Source organism: Hirundo rustica, chromosome 10, assembly GCF_015227805.2.
Source record: "Hirundo rustica isolate bHirRus1 chromosome 10, bHirRus1.pri.v3, whole genome shotgun sequence".
NCBI classification, from domain to species: Eukaryota; Metazoa; Chordata; class Aves; order Passeriformes; family Hirundinidae; genus Hirundo; species Hirundo rustica.
This window is the reverse complement of record NC_053459.1, coordinates 6,750,582-6,768,231: the sequence shown is the minus strand read 5'-3', so window position 1 is coordinate 6,768,231 and position 17,650 is coordinate 6,750,582. Positions and strand designations below refer to the sequence as shown.

Sequence of the window (17,650 nt, the reverse complement as noted above, 5' to 3'; positions counted from 1 at the left end):
CACTGCCTGACGCCGTCCGCCCTCCTCCGGCGCCGCCGACCCCAGCACCGGTGTCCCCGAACTGGAAAGCGCCGCGCGAGATCGCGCTGCAAACGCCTAGGCGGGATCATCCTCAGGCGGGAGAACAGACACCTTCTGAGGCGAGGAGGTCCCGCGCAACGCCATTTTGTGTCCTCCATGCAGGCGCCATCTTGAGAGTGGCACTGCCGCCATCCTAAGAGTGGCCCTTGCTGCCACGTTGAGCGTGGCCCTGCCGCCATCTTGAGAGTGGCATTGCCTGGTCCCGTCCGCCCGGTAGCAGCGCATGCGCACAGGCCGCCCGCGGTGAGGGCCGAGCCTTCCGCCGTCCCGCCGCTCGCAGCTGGCTGCTCCCGCCGCGTCTCGTCGTGCAATGGCGCTGGCGGGGCTTCGGTGAGGTGAAGCCAAATGAGCCCAAAGTACGGCTGCTAGAGATGAGGAAGGGCTGATAAAAGCTGGTGAAGCTAGAAATAGGCTGCTGGAGGCAGAGGAGAATCTCTCCTGCTGGAGGTTTATAAAGTCACTTGAAAACATGGTGAAGGATTTTGTAGCTTACTCTTTGCTGGTGTGGTCCATGGATTGCAGGGTCCCATCAGGGCTCCCCTCCAGCCCAGTTCTGATTCTGAGCTGGCTGTGTTGTGACTGTGACTCAGGTGACAGAACCCCTGCTCCGAGGTGAGTGGAGCAGTTTCTGATGGGATGTTTCCCTGAAGGTTGGTGCTCAGATTCACTTACTTCCTTTTCTGCTTCCTGAGTGGGAACCAGAAATGTTAGTTTTCCAGGAAGATGCTGATCAGCAATGTTCTTCCCCAAGTTATGCTCAGAACACCATTTTTGAATTCAGCTTTGTTTTGGATCTTCATTTTACCTTAGAAAAGAGGGAACGTGCCCCACACTTGGTCATTTTCTTTGTACTTCAAGCCATAATATCAAGATGCAAATTACTGTGAAGTATGGAGCAGACAAAATTCTGTGCTAGCTCTCCATCCTTTCTGTTGCAAAGGTTTCTTTTTATTTTCCAGTCTCTTTGCTGCCTTTACTTTTTTCCCTTGTTTGACCTGTTTCTATGAGAGGGAGCTTTTACCCACCTCCCTTCTGCTGGGTTCCCTCTCCTTCCACAAAGTCTTTGTTAGTTGCTTTTCTGTAACCTTTCTGCATGTTGCTGGGCACCATCCATTTCCATCCATACATTCTCTCTCAAGCCAAACATTTACTAGCCTGTTCTGTGCCATCTTTATTATGATATAATCTAATACTTCATTATAAGAGAGAATAATTTGTTTTCTATGTAATCTAGACCAGACCTTGGGAAAAAAAAAAATGCAGTAAAGTGTTAATAATAACTGTAATGTGTAGCAGATTACCATCCCTGGCACTGAATGGACTCAGTTGAATAGAGCCACACAAGTATGGAATAAATAGCTGGATCTGGTGTGCCTCTGGAGATTCTCCAGTCCAAGCCCCACATTCAGCAGACCCGTGTCTGGTTTTCTGATGGCTTCTGCAATACTGGGGTTTGTAAAGCAGTTCTGATCACAGTTTTCTGGGAGCTACAGAAGAACGTCAGTTAATTTTGATCTAAAAGGGTACACTGAAGTATCCTTTAGTTTAGCTGACTTGGGAGCTAGAGCAAAGATTATCTGCAAGTAAAATTAATGATACCGAATAATGGTAATGAACTGAGAACAGAAGTTCAGGGAAATTTGGTGATGCATAATGAGATAATGCTTTGTGATGATGCATAATAAGATAATGCAGAAAAAAATATAGCGAATTACAGTAGGCAAAAAGAAATCTCTCTCTTCTGTCAACCTGGGATTCAACTCTGGAAGAATTTCTGAGAAACTTCAGTAGTTTAACACAAATGCAGTCTTAAAATACTTTTTATTAGGAACCTCATTTGAAAAAACACCATGCACACACTGTGGAGTTAGGAGGATCTTTTTCATATTCATGTGAGTAATAACTTGATGTTTGCTTATATATATATTTAGAAAGAACATTTTGTAGCTCTGCAGCTAACACCTTTCCTGCTCATTGGAAGGAATATTTGGATTATTCTGTAGCACTTGCATAACGAATCCTTCGTAGGCCTTGCAGGAATGCCCTGGGGACTGCAACTGCCCTTTGATGGCAGGCATGACCAACATGGGCACTGAGAACAGGCAGAGCCCTTGACCCTGTCACTAAATACTTCAGCCTCAACAACGTGAGCACACAGATGTAGCTGATGATCAAGAGGCTTTGCAGCAGCTGTCACTTCCCCAAGCCCAGCCCACTGGCTGCATCTCTGAGCTGTGATATCAGCAAGGAACGTCACAAATGACAGCAGGGACAGAGTCTTGTTGGCAAATGTCCCACAGGGGAAAGTGTCGGTTTCTCTCAGGAAGAGAGTACAGAAATAAAAGCGAAATATCTGGGTATTGTCTATTTCCAGACCATTGCTGATAGTGGCTAGGAGATCCCGGAACTGTCCAGCGTCGCCTTGGTCAGTTAGTCCCGACACTCACAGTTTATTAATTCATAAATATCTGAGCCTTCACAATGTTGTAAAAATAAGGAGCCTGGTCTGGGGGTGAAAAACAATTAATTGGACAAAAAGTCCAATCACATGGACTATTATTGTATTATCACAAGGACAACAGAAAAACATAGCTAAATTTTAGCAAGCCTTTCATTTTAAAAACAAGTGGGAGGATTGTGACTAAATGGTTAGTTTTAAGCTGTACAGGAAAAGGCTTCTTGGTCCCAGTAGATTACAGGCTTAAGCAACATAATTTTTAACATCCAAGTTATCCCCTTGTTATTTTGGAGTGAGCAACTCACCTTGTTTTGGTTTTTCCTTCTATTTTTCCTCTTCCTTGAGCCATTTTCTCTAAGACCCTACCTTTATCAGGATGAAAATGTGTCGCCCACAACGTCTCGGGAAAAGCCTTAAAGGTGCCCTGTGTAGTTGTACACTGAGAGGATGAGGAAACTGGTGTTAGGTGTAACAGGTGCAGGCAGGAAATGAGGAGTTTAAAACTTACTGTGTTCTGCAACATTACATCCTGTAGCTGGGAACTTCAAGCATTTCTGACAGCTGGGTCTCCATGGAAATAAGTACAAAAAGACTCCAGCTATTTTAAGAACTTAAATAAAGGATGCTGGAAGGTTGCGGATAGATAGTACATCTGGGGGAAATCAGTACATTTTTTGACAATTCATATCCTTCAGTTCATGTCTTTTCCTCATACTGCCTGTACCAACTTAACTGGACAACAGCAGAGGGGGCAGAGAAATGTGCCTATTTTGGCAAGAGGGTCTCAGGCTCAGGGATGTCGGGGAAAGTAGCAGCTTGTGTTCCCTTCTGGATTCAAGTGATTCAAGACACGGGCAGTAAAACCAGTAGAGGCTTTGTAATTGAAATTAAAAATTAAATAAAACAAACAGAAGCACCAGATTTATCTGTTAAATTCGGTTTTCTGATATTCACATCTGCTGAGCTCCCACAGCTGTTGTTACCACTTCTACCATCCCAAGGCAGAGCCAGTCTGGTCACAGAGACAAGTACTGTGTAATGTCTCACCACTTATCCCACTTCTCCACTCCCTGTCTAAGCTGTTCACCTGAGAAGACCCTCATCCAGAGAGGCTTCAAAAAGCTCTTTACAGAGCCTTCTTTTGAACACTGTCCACTTGCACAAAGCCTGGTGGCATTTGCCACCCTTCCGTCAGAATGTCTCTGGAACCCCAAGTGGGTAGGCAATCCATTTTTAGCATAGGAACAGAAATATATTTTTTTTCTGCTGGAAACTTGGAAGAGAGCTGCTTTTCTTCCCCAGCAACACGCCTTTCTAAAGGACAGGCCAAATTAAGTACCTGCATGGATTTTTTATGCCTTAGTAAATCCAGCATTCTCAAACTCCGCTCGTCTGCAAATTTGTGCACAATTTAAGCAGCATTCCCAATTAGGAGAATGTTTACACAGAAAGCTATACTTGTTTTATATCCAGCTTTTAGTTTCTAAACTTTGGGGAATATACTTTATTTTTTACAGTTCAGGGAGTCAGGGATAAAACGAAAAAACCTGAGCTTGTCTAATTGTTGAGAAGTTACTTTTTTAATAGAAAGATCATCCCATTTCCATCTCCACACATAGAGGAACACAGCCCAGAATTACTTGGAACTGATGTAACTCTCTTTGAGGGACAGAAAGCTCACCTGCTCCAGGGAGGTTTTACTTGGTGGCCATACAAGTTCTTTTGCAACCTGGAAAAGTGAAATGCTCCCCAGGGCCAGGGAAATACCACAGCTACTGAATTATGGCAATTACACAGAGAGGGTTCTGGTGAATAAAGCAAAAGGAATGGCAGCTCATGGTCTCTCTTGCTGATTTGTAGGTTGGAGAGCCAGGTGCTTCAGTAATGATGCCTTGAGACTCCAACCTGCATGGCACAAAATCATCTCCTCTTGAAAGGTTTCTGCTTACAGGTTGTCCTCTTCCACCCATTCTCACAAGCCTGTGCTTGACCTCTTCTCTTCCAGTGAAATTACCGTACCTTTTCTACACTCACACAATTAGTAACTGTACCTGCTATCAGGTTCTGTAGTTTTCAAACCAGCTATATCCACAAAAGGTCAGTGCAGACAGACAGATGCATTCTGAGACGTCCTTGTCATGTTTTCCCTGCTCTTCTTGGTGCTTTTGTTGTTTTTCTCTGGGCAGGGACTACTGTCACTGAGCAAGCTGGTATAATAGCCACCTAAAGCTGAATCATGTGACAGGAAGTTCTGAATTCTCAATTAAGAATGACCAGAAAGGTGACTATTTTATTATTTTTTAAGTATTCAACATGGAAACAAATAGCAGTGATTAAGTTACAACAGACTTAGCTTTAGTAACCACAGCATTAATACTTAACACGAATATAACAGAAATGACAAGTATGTTAACATTATTCATTCTCAGTCAATGAACAAAAGTGTACAGTAAGGTCAGCATTAATCTATTAAGAATGCTCCAGAACCAGCTGGCCAGTGTCCTCCAAAGCAGAGTGCTTGCTGCCAGGCAGGCTGGGGTGCTACTGTCTGCCCCTCCTGGCAGCTGCCCTCTGGGCTGCCACGGGCCCTTCCTCTTCCCCTGTTTCTGCCTGTGGTTCTGGTGTTTCCCTCTGTTTGTTGGGATATCAAAGCAGGGCCTGCTTGAAGGAAGAGGAGCCACAGTGCCATGGGCTGGCCCTCACTTGCTGTGTCCCCTGGGTGGTGCAGGGATGCGGCCCTGAGCTCCAGGCAAGGCTGGCTCCACTGAGAGTGTGTGACCTGCATCAGTATCTGCTATTCAGACTCTTTCCCCACCCGACCTGACCTCCTTGCTCCATGGATAGGACATGCTTTTGAAGCTGTACCACTTTTAAGCCGCTTTCTTTTACATATCACTCTAATAGGAATCCTGTAACACAAAATAGAAATCTTGCTTTTGTAGGAAGGGGGTTCTTTCAATGCACCCCTTCCATCTCCTAGTCCTTGTACCGTACCGTCCTCTTTTCCAAAACATTTACTAATGCATGTACTTGGCCACCCACCTCTTAATGGAAGTACCAAAGTGATGTTCAAAAGAATAACTTGCATTTGGTATTGTGGTCCTGGCCCCTCTTAGTCAGAGCAACGTAAGATAAACTTCTCAGCTAGAACATTTTCATAATCACAGGGAGGGCTACACCCTCAAAAATAAAAGTCCTCAGTCTGTTTGAGAACCAGACTAGAGGACATCAGTGTGAACAAAGCAGTAGTCTCCATCGTTCTTCCCATCGGGATTCCTCCTAGGGTACCACCAGCTGCTGTGTTGTGTTCACTGCAGAGACAAGAGAAGACATCAGCTTGTATATTGTAAATTCTACAAGTTTCAATGAAGATGGAAAAGAAAAAATCCTACAGCCTGCTCAAGTGGTTTTTTTCCTCCCAAATGCACTTACTAAGACCTCCCCTACTCCTTCTCAGGCAGCTCTTATGTTCTGTTGAAAAAACAAAAACAAACCCAAAAACAACACAAAACCAAACCACGACAAATAAATCCACCAGCCTAGGAAAGTACATATCTGATTGTTTATGTAGAGGGTTCAGTAATGGTTTTGGACACACTGTTCTAAGTTGCTACATGTTCACCACTAACTACTAACTACTTTTAATCATCTTTTTACTACTTACAGCAAACCAAATCCATTGTCCAATACTAAAGATTTGTGCTATCAGCCAGGATCGGCCACTTTCAGGAACAGCACAATATGCCAGAAACAAGGCATAGCAAGGTACTGTTTGCATTCCTCTTGCAGTCCAGCAGAAGGTAAAAATTCCTGCAAAACTAGGACCATAGTTTCACAACACGCCATCCTCTGCAGCAATACTGCTTTAGGATATTCCATGGCACCCCCTGCTCTGTAAGCCCCGTAGGTCTGTGGGACAGCACTGAGCCTGGATAGGAACCACGGAGCAAGGACTTAGGGACTAAGCCAGTGTCACTCCAGTCGCAGTGACATCACAGCCCAAGAGAACTTCCAGCCCACTTCACTCCCCGCGTAACGCACCGGTGTAGCTGTCCTGCTGAGCGGGCCCTCCTCCACGCGGTGCTTCCCGGAGTGTGGCAGCTCCGAGCTATCCCGATAGTCACGGCCCTTGGAGTTCTGCATGTCCAGCACTGCCCGGCTCTTGGTGGGAAGGGGTGGCTTGTTCTGCTGTCCCTGGATGCTCAGGTTGACTTCAGCCCTTGACGGCTTCACGAGTTTTTTGACAGGTGCCGAGTTTTCCAATGGTTGTGTCATCTTTGGTTTGCCTTGACTCTTTTCCCCTGTATTCTTTTCTTCCAGTTGGCAGGAGGAGGTGTAGGACCGGAACAGCTGTGTGGGCACCAGGAAAGGTGGCGATGGCTGTTTGCCAAAGGTCTTGCTGCTCTCAGGCTCCTGTGGCTTTGTGAGATGACAGCTCTGCTCAGGCACTGGCGGCTGCTCTTTCCGCAAGGCCTTGGGATATTCCTGCTCCTTCTTGGGGGCCACCTTGCCCTTGGAGCCCATGGAGCCGTACAGTGGGTTCTCGAACATCTCTGGCCTTTGCTGCCCCTCGTCCTGCAGCACAGGCTCTGCTGTGGATTTCCCCACGTCAGGTGGCCTACGGTCATGGAAGCAGGGTGAAAAGGAGACTTGTGAAGAGCAGGCAAGAGAGTCACTGACTGATTTAGAGAGGACATGAATAGTAAATGAATGAGCAAATTAAACTGACTGCCTAAAGGGGTAACAGAAAAACAATTAAACTCGGGGAGAGAGAATAGAAGTGTGCATTTTTTTTTTACTTTGTTTAATCATTAGTAACATGACAGCAGAGAGCAGATATGCATAGCATTGTGTAAACTCCCTGCTAGTCCTGTCAAACTGATGTTTGGCTTCTTTTTAAACACGGATAAACTACCGAGCCAAACTGTGCCAGGTCCTTTGATGACTCTGCAACACACGCAAATCTGAATTTGAATATTAATAAGAATCTTCAGATCTGGCAGAGAGGATGGAAATGGTTATCTAGAGGCTTAAAATAAGAGCTCACATCATACTGTGGCATTTTACAACTAGGTCAATCTCCTCTTGCTACCAATGCAGCGTGGTATTCCTAAGGAAGGGATAAATTTCCTTAATGCCCACAAATGCACAGTGTAAGAGTAATAACTCTGCTGTAGGGTGAGACAATTCATGTGCATTCCCAACTGAGTCCTTTGAGCTGCAGCTCAGCCTGGAATGACAGCACAGCTGTACAATGGGACACAGCAGGTCCTGTGGGTTTGGGTCACTCGATCTGATTTGGCCAGGCTTTCACTTTCAAAGTACTTAAAAAATCAGCCACAATATCACTGAGCAGAGTGGAATAGAGGTGAGTGGCACATGTTCTTTGGGTGTGTTCAAATGGGTTGTGTTCCTTGTCTCAGGCTCCTCTCTGGCAGTCAGTGCATGCAGGAGCACAGAGCAGAGTGATGATGGAGCACTGCCAGGTACAGAACAGACCTCAGCAGTGCTGGCACCTCTGACTACTGCGAGTTTTGACTTCCAGAGTGCCACACCCATTTACCAGGGAGCACCAGCCCAGCTCAGAGAGCAGCTGTCTCTTGGCTGTGAAGAGGTCTGCAACAAGAACACAGATTACACTGGGGTGAAGTAGCCTCATAATCTCACTAAGCTGGGAAGGGATGGGATATTTTCAGTTGCCAGATGGAAATTCTGCATCAAGGCTTGTGGCAGAGGCAGTACATGAAGTGTAGCTTCTGCAGCAAGCTGGACATTTGCGTAGTGCCAGTAGAAATTCAGTGAATGAGATGAGTTTTAAGGTCCATTCCTATCCAAACCATTCTATGATTCTAAGATTCCATTATTTAATTGTAAGTTTAACTCATTATCTTTGGCCTTCCTTTCACAAAAGTCTCAGGAACTGCTACACTAATTTTCTTTGAGTATGTGATGTCTGCACTTGTGGCCTTCACTTACCTAATTCTAAAGATAAAATATGTAAAGGATATGTTGCACCTTGAACTCTCTAAACAGATAACGAAACAGTGACTGTGCAGGATGACTGGAGAGATGGGCCCAGCCTCAGTGCAAAACTCAGACACTCACTGGTACTCTTGACTCCATCCAGAAATGCTTCTGTTTGCTGTAGGTTGGAGGGATGGTTTTGGAGATAGAGGTGACAAGGAGGGTGATGTGGAGGATGACTGACTCTGCCCCATTAGGGAGGTGTTCTCTTTGGATTGCTGCTCATAGTTCCAGAGAGAAGGTGCCTGCTCTGATGAAGGTGTCTGCTTAAGCTGGCAGGTTGCAGAGGGCTGCTGAGAGAAGGCAGCCATGCCCAGGTAGTTGGGGTTGCTGATGTCTGTGGGGGTGGAGCTGCTCAAGAGAAGAAATATTGTTAGGGAGGTATGCACAAATACATTTGGGGTTTTTTGTCTCCCTGCCAGCTACAAAGGAGTTAGTGCCCACTGACTGCTTAGATTCAATACCACCCACTCTTTTAAAAAAACTTTTTTTTGTCACTGTTGCTTCAGAATCAGCAAATAAGTGGGAGTCCTGTTGGTGCCTCACTGCAGAGGAAGCAGCTGGGTCAAGACCACCTCCCCCACCCCCAAAATAGTTCCTGTGGCTGTGGCAGATGCTTCCCTTTCCAGGCTACAGAAAGCACTCAGCTTCTGCAGCCACATACGGGGGCTGTCATGGGTTTCTGGGCCCAGCCAGAAGCTGCATGCAAGGAAAAGCCCCAGTGAAAACAGGTGAGAGGACAGCCTTAGCCAGACTCATCCCATGACCCTTGGAAAGGAAAAGCCTGGCAGTCTGAGCACAGCTTCCCACCCCAGGCCATCAGAGGTAAGGTGGCAAGGTTACCGTAAGATATCCTCCTTTGCCAGGCTGTCTGGAGAAGGGGCAGCACTCCCCCAGTAGCGAGCAATGGCTGCTGCCTCTCTGGCCATCAGATGAGTAGATTTTGACTTTCTGTTGGAAATAAAAGGGCCTTTTTTAAGTGAGTGCAGGGACCCAGTCTGGCTAGTGTATTCTCAGCTTTTGAAGCTTTGGGCACAGGAGCATTGACCAGTCCTGACCAGAGAGCCACAAAGCAGCTTCCCAGTGCTCAGCACACCTGCAGATGCTGCTCCCACAGCAAGCCAAACTTTGCATTTATGGCGCCAACCATTTTCCTGGAACTGACTTACCCACTTGCCCTTTACCTGTTAGTCTGATCCCAGTCTTTGTTAGGCTCTAAATTGCTGATGTTCTTTGGTTTCTGACCAGTGATTTCATCACGTTCAATCTTGACAAAATCTGAAGGAAAGAAGGGGCACACATATCTCCCGAGTCTGTCTGCTCAAGCTTTCTGTGTTCCCTTGTTCATTAAGGCATCTCTCTTTGTCCATCAGAATGATGGACACTTTTAAACTGTTGTTGCTGTTATGTTTTCAACTGCTCACTAGTACATGTCATGTCTTGTTGACAGAGGAAGAAATGTGTGTCTTGAAATACAAAGGTCATGACCCACCAAACAGCCACATACAGTCATTTTACTATTGAGAATAATTGTAAATGTCATGAATAATTGTAAATGGTTGCTTCTGTACTCTGAATGAGAACAAGAGATAGCAAGGTGAAAAAAGCCAAATTTGTGATCTAGCTGAGGACTGCTCATTGAGAACCTAACATACTCTGCTCCCCAGGATGACTGGAGCACGGAGAGCTTGGCATGGAGTGTGTTATGTCACAATTGGAAGTAAGGTATCCCCAATCAATAAAACCAGTGCTGGTGACAGACAGGGGGCTCTCTCAGTCTGCTGAATTTACTCGAATGATGAAAAACCCCAAGGAATCCAATGTTCTGTTTTCCTGAAAGAGTACAGGTATGCTCCCAAGAGCTAACCATACTCACACCTCCTTGTACTCAGCATCAAAAGCATTCTCTGTGACTACAGGCACTGCAGAGATAATTCTCAATTCCTTGACAGTTATCAGAAAGCTTTTGAGGTGAGCATTCTCTAGCATGAGCATTGCAGAGACAATGACGTTCCTTACCATACAGTTTCTCTCTCTGTTTTCCTTGTGACGTTTGTAACTTGATTTCACCTTGGAAGATCCCAGTTTTCTCTCCATGGTGTGTCAGCACAGTATGGATAGGAGCTAAGGATTCTGTTGTTTCCATCCGTAAGGCAATGCAGCCTTCCCCTAAAAGACAACCAGGAGACAATGAGGACTGAGAAACTAAGCTGAAAGATTTTGTGTCCTCTACTACCAATGCACTGACAGGTCTGTGATTACTGCAGAGAATCTGCTTTGGATCACAGTAAGGAGCACAATATCTCCTGAGAAATTAGGGTCCTTTATTTCACTTCATGTATGTGTGAAGGATTTGGGCATCAAAGATACCTGTGGGTAACTTCAGGGTTCTGAGCTTCCACTCCTTGTAAGGAAAACATGAGCCTGTGGCTGCTATTGCTGTTAATGGGATTTAGGCAAAGAGCCTTCTGTAGACAAGGACTGCAGTCACTGGCTGGTGAGAATCTGGGAGCCACAAGCACAGCCAAATACTTTTCTGTAGCCAGGAGAAATGTCTCAAGTAAGTGCAAGTGAAACAGGATTTATATGTTCTGAATAAACACGTTTAAACATGCTGACTCCTGATTTAGTTCCTGTAAAGGACTTCCTTTTTAAGCCACTGCTCTTTCGGAACTGGTAAAACTCATACAGGTTGTTGCTTTGAGTTCATATTCCTCTAATCATAATTACTTCACAAAATATTGCCCACAGTGTATATTGACTTCTAAACCATTATGTTTATGTTTATGTTGATGTTCAGTCTATAGGAGTTACTTTTGTTCTCTCCCACTCTTTCAGTGGTTTGGAAGAATCTAAGTAGATTTTGACTCACCCAGAACTTTAGAGCTAAGTACTTACCATAGGATTCATCACTGTCTGATGACTTAATGCTGATCAGGATATGTTGATCCAGTAGGTATTCCGGGTCTGAAATGATTGGAGTCAGCTGCAAAGACAAGTTAATACAACACACGGTTGAGAGAAGCACACTTCTCCCTGGGACTCAGTCCCAAATGAGGAAAACTGCTGGATAAACCCATGAGGGTATCATGTCATCTCCAGGATCAGCCTCTGATAATATCTGGATGTCTGTGGTAGAAGACTTCACTCTTTGAGTCCCAGCACAGCAAATGTAATGCTACAAATCTGACACTCATGGGATGAGCTGCAGTTTTCTCCTGTAGTCCAAGACGGAAAATTGCCTGCATCTGGACTCTGTTTACAGTTCCCAAAAATCAGTCTGGCAGTTGTAATCACTCACTGTAGAGCCTTTCCCCAGTATAAGGCACTCTTTCCAAAGTCAGCATTTCTTCTGGGCTGTTTAGAAGGGTATTGACAGGATATGCACATTTGCTCCAAATCCAGGAGCTCCCTTAGTTCTTTCAACTCCCACCATGCCAAGAAATGAAGAACAGTTCAAGCAGGACAGGACTTGTGTCTGACACTGACACACAGAACACTACTTCTGGCCACTGATGTTCTTTTTAACACAGGTAAAAAATATTAAATCAGCTTTTCTAAAATATACCAAGAGAAAGTTTTGTCTGATCAGGCAAAGAAACTCCAGGGCAGAGTTACTCTTTAAGATGTTTTGGTTTTCGTTTAAAACTTTAAAAAAATGGGCCTCTCAAACCAGAATTATGTTCACTAAAAAGGTGAGAAGAAAGTCCTGAATGGCATAATCATGCCAGCAAAATTCTTGATAGGCATGTAAGTACACTGACATGAAAAGGGTCCTTTCCTGCTTACAACATAATCTGCTTAGCCTAAGCCCATCCTGCATTCTTACAGTCCCTTTGAGTGCAAACAAGACCACAACAATGTTCCTGAAAATAGTATTTATGAAAGCAAAAGATCTAATGTTGCTTATGGGATGAAAGTGGAAGCTTCTCTTCCAGATGAATATGGGAAGTATAGTCCCAGTTTACCTTTGGAAGTGCCTCGACGAACTTTACCACAAGCTCCCCTTCATTTCCATCCTCATTTTCTCCTTCCTGGCTCTTTACAAAGCCTGCAAATGTAGAAGAGAGGAGTTTACCAGGAGAGAGACAGCAAGAACTGGGCTACAAATCCTCTTCACTATGTCTCCAAAAAGCCTACAATTATTTTCCTACTTGGACGCACATTTTAAAAGTATTAAGAAGCTTTGAGTCTGAGCTTTGGATGAATTTTTACACGGTAAATTTGCAAGTGGTTTGCTAGAGCATTGTTAAATGGTTTTATTTTGCAGTTAAACTTGGCACTGAGGAGCTCAGTGCATACATGGACCGGAGGATAAGAACATGACAGCTCTTCCTACGCCACTCAAGATAGCATACTTTTGAAATTCTAATTTAAGATTCGTAATACACTGTTTCCATAGAAATTTATGCAAATTTTGATACAGCCAAAAAAAAATCTTTTATGGAGCTGTCTTTGACACAGCTCTCTGACATGCGATAATGTGATGAAGCATCCACCAAAGGTTTGCTGTCCCACTTACAAGAGCAGTTCTGTGATGGGAAATTGCTTTAAAAAACCCATAGCAAGGGCATGTAGGCTTGTGTTACATAAACAGCGGAGACTCAGCCCCACAGCATGGGCACAGGCAGTGAAATCTGCAGTGCTGTGGGGTACACAGTCCCACTTACAGTCACATCTCTAGCATTCATCTCCCTTTCAGTGCATCCTCTGACTTTTTCTTTGTTAAACCACGTTAATTCCATTATTTAAAATTATTTTTGTTAGCATAATGTAGATACTTTGAGATCACCTGATCATTTGCAGCAGGCACAATTAGAAATTTAATCAATCATGTCTTTGCCATATAGGCATTTTGGTGATAAGCAAGAACAATACATGTTTCCCATCAAGAAAGAAATTATGATTGACAAACAAGGAGAAAAAACTGTTGGAAGCATGTCTAAGCATGGATTACAGCTACCTTGGTTGTGGGGTTTGGATTATACTGCTGACAGTACAGAATGTTTTGCAAACTACAGCAAATCTTTAGGACGTCCCTTTTTTTTTGCGTTGGAACAAATGATCCACATAGCTATTTCTCTAGATCAAAGCAAGAAGAAGGAGAACTAATCCAAACATGCAGAAAACTTTGACAGAATCAATAAAGATGGGCTATCCCATACTTTCTAAGCAGCTCGAGTGAAACTCAATGTAGAACTTGGTCTGGGACTTGGTCTTCAGGGTAGCATAGCAGTGCAGGAACTCTATCTCCCCTTGGGAATCTGTGTATTTGGAGTCTAGGAAAGAAGAGGGGAAAATAATGTCACTTTCAGCAGGAGATAAAGAGAGGGCATTTTTGAATGGACTCTTAAAGAATCAGCGTTTTCTCTCAGCATATGCAAATCACTGCATTCTGTATCCAAGGTGAATATGCCACACGTGCACCCAAGCTGACTGACCGTTCTTGGAAACAAACTGTGAGGTGACTCCCACTTCAAAGGTGGCAAACACGGGACTGTGGTCACTTGTCATGATGTCAGTGGTGCAGCCTGCCAGTGAGAAAGGGAGGATGGTTACTGCCCTGCTCCGGGGAGGTCCCTGCCAAAGAAATATTATTCAGTAATTTTCCAGAAAACATAACAGTCTCTCTGGTAACAGTCTCTAGTCAAAAGTGTTTCTCTACATAAACTCATGTTAGTACACAGAAAGATTTGTTCAAGAGACACCATTTTACTGTACTGTTTTGTAGATGACTGTCAGTGCTAGATTTCTTCAGTACAAAAAGCCCTTACATGCTTTCTGGAACCTGGTTAAGTCTGCAACATGCACAGCTAATTATAGCTCTACTATGGCAGGAAAATCACACAAGAATATGCTAGTGCTACTTCAGTGCTACAAAGCAACTCCTGGCCTAAGTTTAACAGTGGCTGTGCAAGGCCTGATTGGATCTAAGCACAAACTGAGTTCCAGCAAACCCAGTCATTCCAGAGGTGCCTATTCAACCCCACACCTCAGCATCATGGGCTCTGTGATCAGATCAGCCTGCCTTATTCCTGAGAGACTTTCACAGCCGTGCTCCCAATCCAAGCAGAGGAAACCATGAACAGCATACTCGGATGCTCAGTCCTACATATAGTCAATGACATTTCAGGAACTGGTATTTAAATCTTTTTTTAAATAGGTTTTGTGGGCTTTTTCTCTTCCCTGCACTGCACTTTAGTGATGCTTCTCAGCAGGAAAGGGAACAGGCTCTTGGTACCACACAGTTCTACTGGAATATGATTTGATATGAGAGATGTGTTTGCAGCTCCAGTCTCTGCAGACTGGACTGTGCACACAGGGTCTGTCCTGCTGGCACTCACTGTCAGGAGTTCCTGATAGTGACTACACAGGAAAAGTGGTGGTTGCTGCCAAGAAATAACTGGTGTAAAGTGATCCTACAGCATGGCCTAAAGTTGGACAGCTGCAGCTGTCCAGGTGGTGTTCTGCATATTAAAGAACAACAGAATGATATCCCAACCCTGTAAGGTTACAGGCAGAGATTTTGGCTCCCCTCTGCCTGGTTTAACATCAGGTCCCTCTATGCTGAGTGCCTGGCAGTGCAGGGAGATCCTACAGACTCTGTTCTGAGTCATTTCCGTTTCAGACTGGTTGCCTTGTTATCGACAATCTGTTCTCCACCCACCATAAGACTGACACACAACGTGCACCATGGGGTAGGATTTCCAGAGCACTCGATCACACCAGGATGGCAAATTGTACTTCATCTGCAAACCAAAGGAAAAGTAATGGTAAGAAGAATGGAAAGGACCAGTTCACAAAAGAACAGGAAATTCATTCACCAAAGCACCATATATTTGTGTCAAATCTTTTTGTTTGTATTGACTCCTTTCAAAACACAAGGGCAGAAAACAGAGAGATTGGTTTAGATCGCTTTCTTCTGCAGGAGCTGCTGTCACAGCTCTGCCATATACCTTGGAAGGGAAATCAGTTTTCACCTACCCCTGTAGCTTTTTGCTTGGTATAAGCATACTTCTCCCGAGTGCCTCTCTCAAAGCGGTAGGTTGGAGCAAAAGTAATCTCCTCTTCCTCTAAAACAGGGAAAGAGCTCTGTTACAGCTTGGCCATTAGGAACCCTCACCTGGGCAAGAGAGCCACTGCCCTGTACACCCTGCCCCATGCTAGGGCTGGCAGAGAAAGCTGGTGGATGTAGCAGAGGAACCCGCCAGCCAGTGCAGGATCTCACCGAACTGCAGGAACACCTTTTGGTCTCTTCTCTCAAGGAGAAGCTGGTCGAAAGCCAGCAGCTCCGGATACTGCTGCTGCCTGATCTTCTGGATAATATTCTCTGCTTCCTGCCAACAGGGAAACAGCAGAGCTGCAGATGATGCAAAACCTTCTTATAAATACTCCCTTCATGGGTAAACTGGTGAGTGCTCCTGAACTGTTTGACAGACCTGTAGCCCCTGCCACTTCCCCACCCTTCCCTTCACTGAAAAGCCCCAGTCTTTGTGGCAGAACATTTGTCTATCAAAACAGGTATTGAAATGCCCACACCTCCCCTGCAAAAGAACACACACACAACCACATGCACATCAACACCGAACTTGGTGTTTTCTCCCACGTACTGAAACCTATCCAGTATTTATGATGGCTCGCCCGTTCCTGAAGGCTTGTTTGAGCCATTCCAAGCTCACTGACCTGAGCAGAAGGGCAATCTGTGGACTGAGACATTCAGGGACAGATGCTTGCTCACAGTGGGATGGAAAGTTGGGAGGTTTGGGGAACCGAGGCTGTGTGAAGCAGCAAAGTGTGCCAGATGGCATTCCTGGGACCATTAATCCTTGGAGAGGAGAAAGGGAATTTCCTTACTCTCCCTCAGCTGGGCCCACACACACACACTCAGGGGATCCCTTCTGTCTCCCCTCTTTTTGCCATGTTGCCCTAGATTGGAAGAAGAGAGCACTCCTCTAGCAGCAGAGTGTGCTGTCCCTGCAGGGCTCCCCACAGCGTCCCGCACCATCGGGGGCTGCTCCACACGGTAGTTCAGGTCTCCCAGCCAGAAGAGGTGAGTAAAGCGATGAGTGATGTTAAATGGACTCAGTTTCTTATCTCCCAGTGTCAGGAAGCGCAGGATGTTCATGTAGTTCTGGTTGCGTCTGTCAAGACAAGAAATATCTGCCTGACATCCTAAATTGCCATGTAATTTCCAAATGCCTGGGATGGCAGAGGCTGCAGCTTTACCCGGCGGGAGCTGGTCCGACTCAGCAGCTACAGAGCAACAGATCAGAAATTGAGAACTTGCAACCCCAGCAGACAGGCCCAGGGAACATGCTCCTGAGGCCACTTCTGCTGCCTTCTGGGGCTGTGCTTTTCTGAGCTACGTGTCCTAGAAACCCAGCATTAGATTGTTTCCTTCAGATTTCAGCAGCAAACGCATAACTAGATTTTGACAGCTCTTCTAGGCCCTGAGGAACCCTTCCATAGAAGTTAACTTCATCAGTAGCAAAGACCCTGTGCGGAAATCCCACACCATCTGTTTCCTGGACTAGGAAAGACAACAAGGCCAAACTCTTCATTTCAAGTCCTTTTCTCTTTCAAAACTGCTCCAGCTCCTTTCAGTGTGGGCACTGATCTCCCAGTAGAGTCAGGATCTTTGCCTTCCAGTCCTTTGCTGACCAGAACCTTCCTAATCCATGGACACTTATTTCACAGCTGGGTATAGAGAATTAGTCACTGCAGGGATATTCCTGTTCTACGCTTCTCTCCTGATATTCCTGAGGGATCTTTCTCAGCTGTGTCCTAGGGCTCACAGCACTGCCTACAGTGAGGAGGAACACAGTCCCCTTCAGCACATTACTTTGGGATGGGAAAAGCCTTCCCACATTTCTCCAAAACACTGTAGATCGTGGAAATGTTTTCCTCATGCAGTGGGTTTTCATGACAGGTCATGCAAGTGTTATGTGAGATTTCTACACTTGGCTCTGAAATAATTTTGCCATCCATTTCCCCTGCACCCATGTGGTATAGCTACATAGCAGAAGTCCCTTGTTTAAATGCCCTCCCAGGAGACATTAAAAATTTCTTTTATCATCAGGAAAACGT

At 45.1% G+C, this 17,650-nt stretch overlaps 1 protein-coding gene across 1 annotated transcript in view; it reads right to left on the bottom strand.

Moving 5' to 3' along the window:
• Positions 1 to 4,809: 4,809 nt before the first annotated feature.
• INPP5D (inositol polyphosphate-5-phosphatase D) overlaps positions 4,810 to 17,650 on the bottom strand; it is a 52,400-nt gene continuing 39,559 nt past the window's right edge. Inside the window, exons 15-28 of the mRNA XM_040074611.2 lie at positions 16,566 to 16,704; positions 15,792 to 15,900; positions 15,548 to 15,636; positions 15,231 to 15,312; positions 14,005 to 14,094; positions 13,729 to 13,842; positions 12,532 to 12,614; positions 11,462 to 11,549; positions 10,583 to 10,732; positions 9,748 to 9,841; positions 9,407 to 9,514; positions 8,645 to 8,914; positions 6,581 to 7,157; positions 4,810 to 5,850 (exon numbers count right to left, since the gene is read on the bottom strand). Coding sequence (XP_039930545.1) covers positions 5,848 to 5,850; positions 6,581 to 7,157; positions 8,645 to 8,914; positions 9,407 to 9,514; positions 9,748 to 9,841; positions 10,583 to 10,732; positions 11,462 to 11,549; positions 12,532 to 12,614; positions 13,729 to 13,842; positions 14,005 to 14,094; positions 15,231 to 15,312; positions 15,548 to 15,636; positions 15,792 to 15,900; positions 16,566 to 16,704 — 1,996 coding nt within the window. The 3' untranslated portion in view covers positions 4,810 to 5,847. The remainder of the gene's footprint in view (positions 5,851 to 6,580; positions 7,158 to 8,644; positions 8,915 to 9,406; positions 9,515 to 9,747; positions 9,842 to 10,582; positions 10,733 to 11,461; positions 11,550 to 12,531; positions 12,615 to 13,728; positions 13,843 to 14,004; positions 14,095 to 15,230; positions 15,313 to 15,547; positions 15,637 to 15,791; positions 15,901 to 16,565; positions 16,705 to 17,650) is intronic.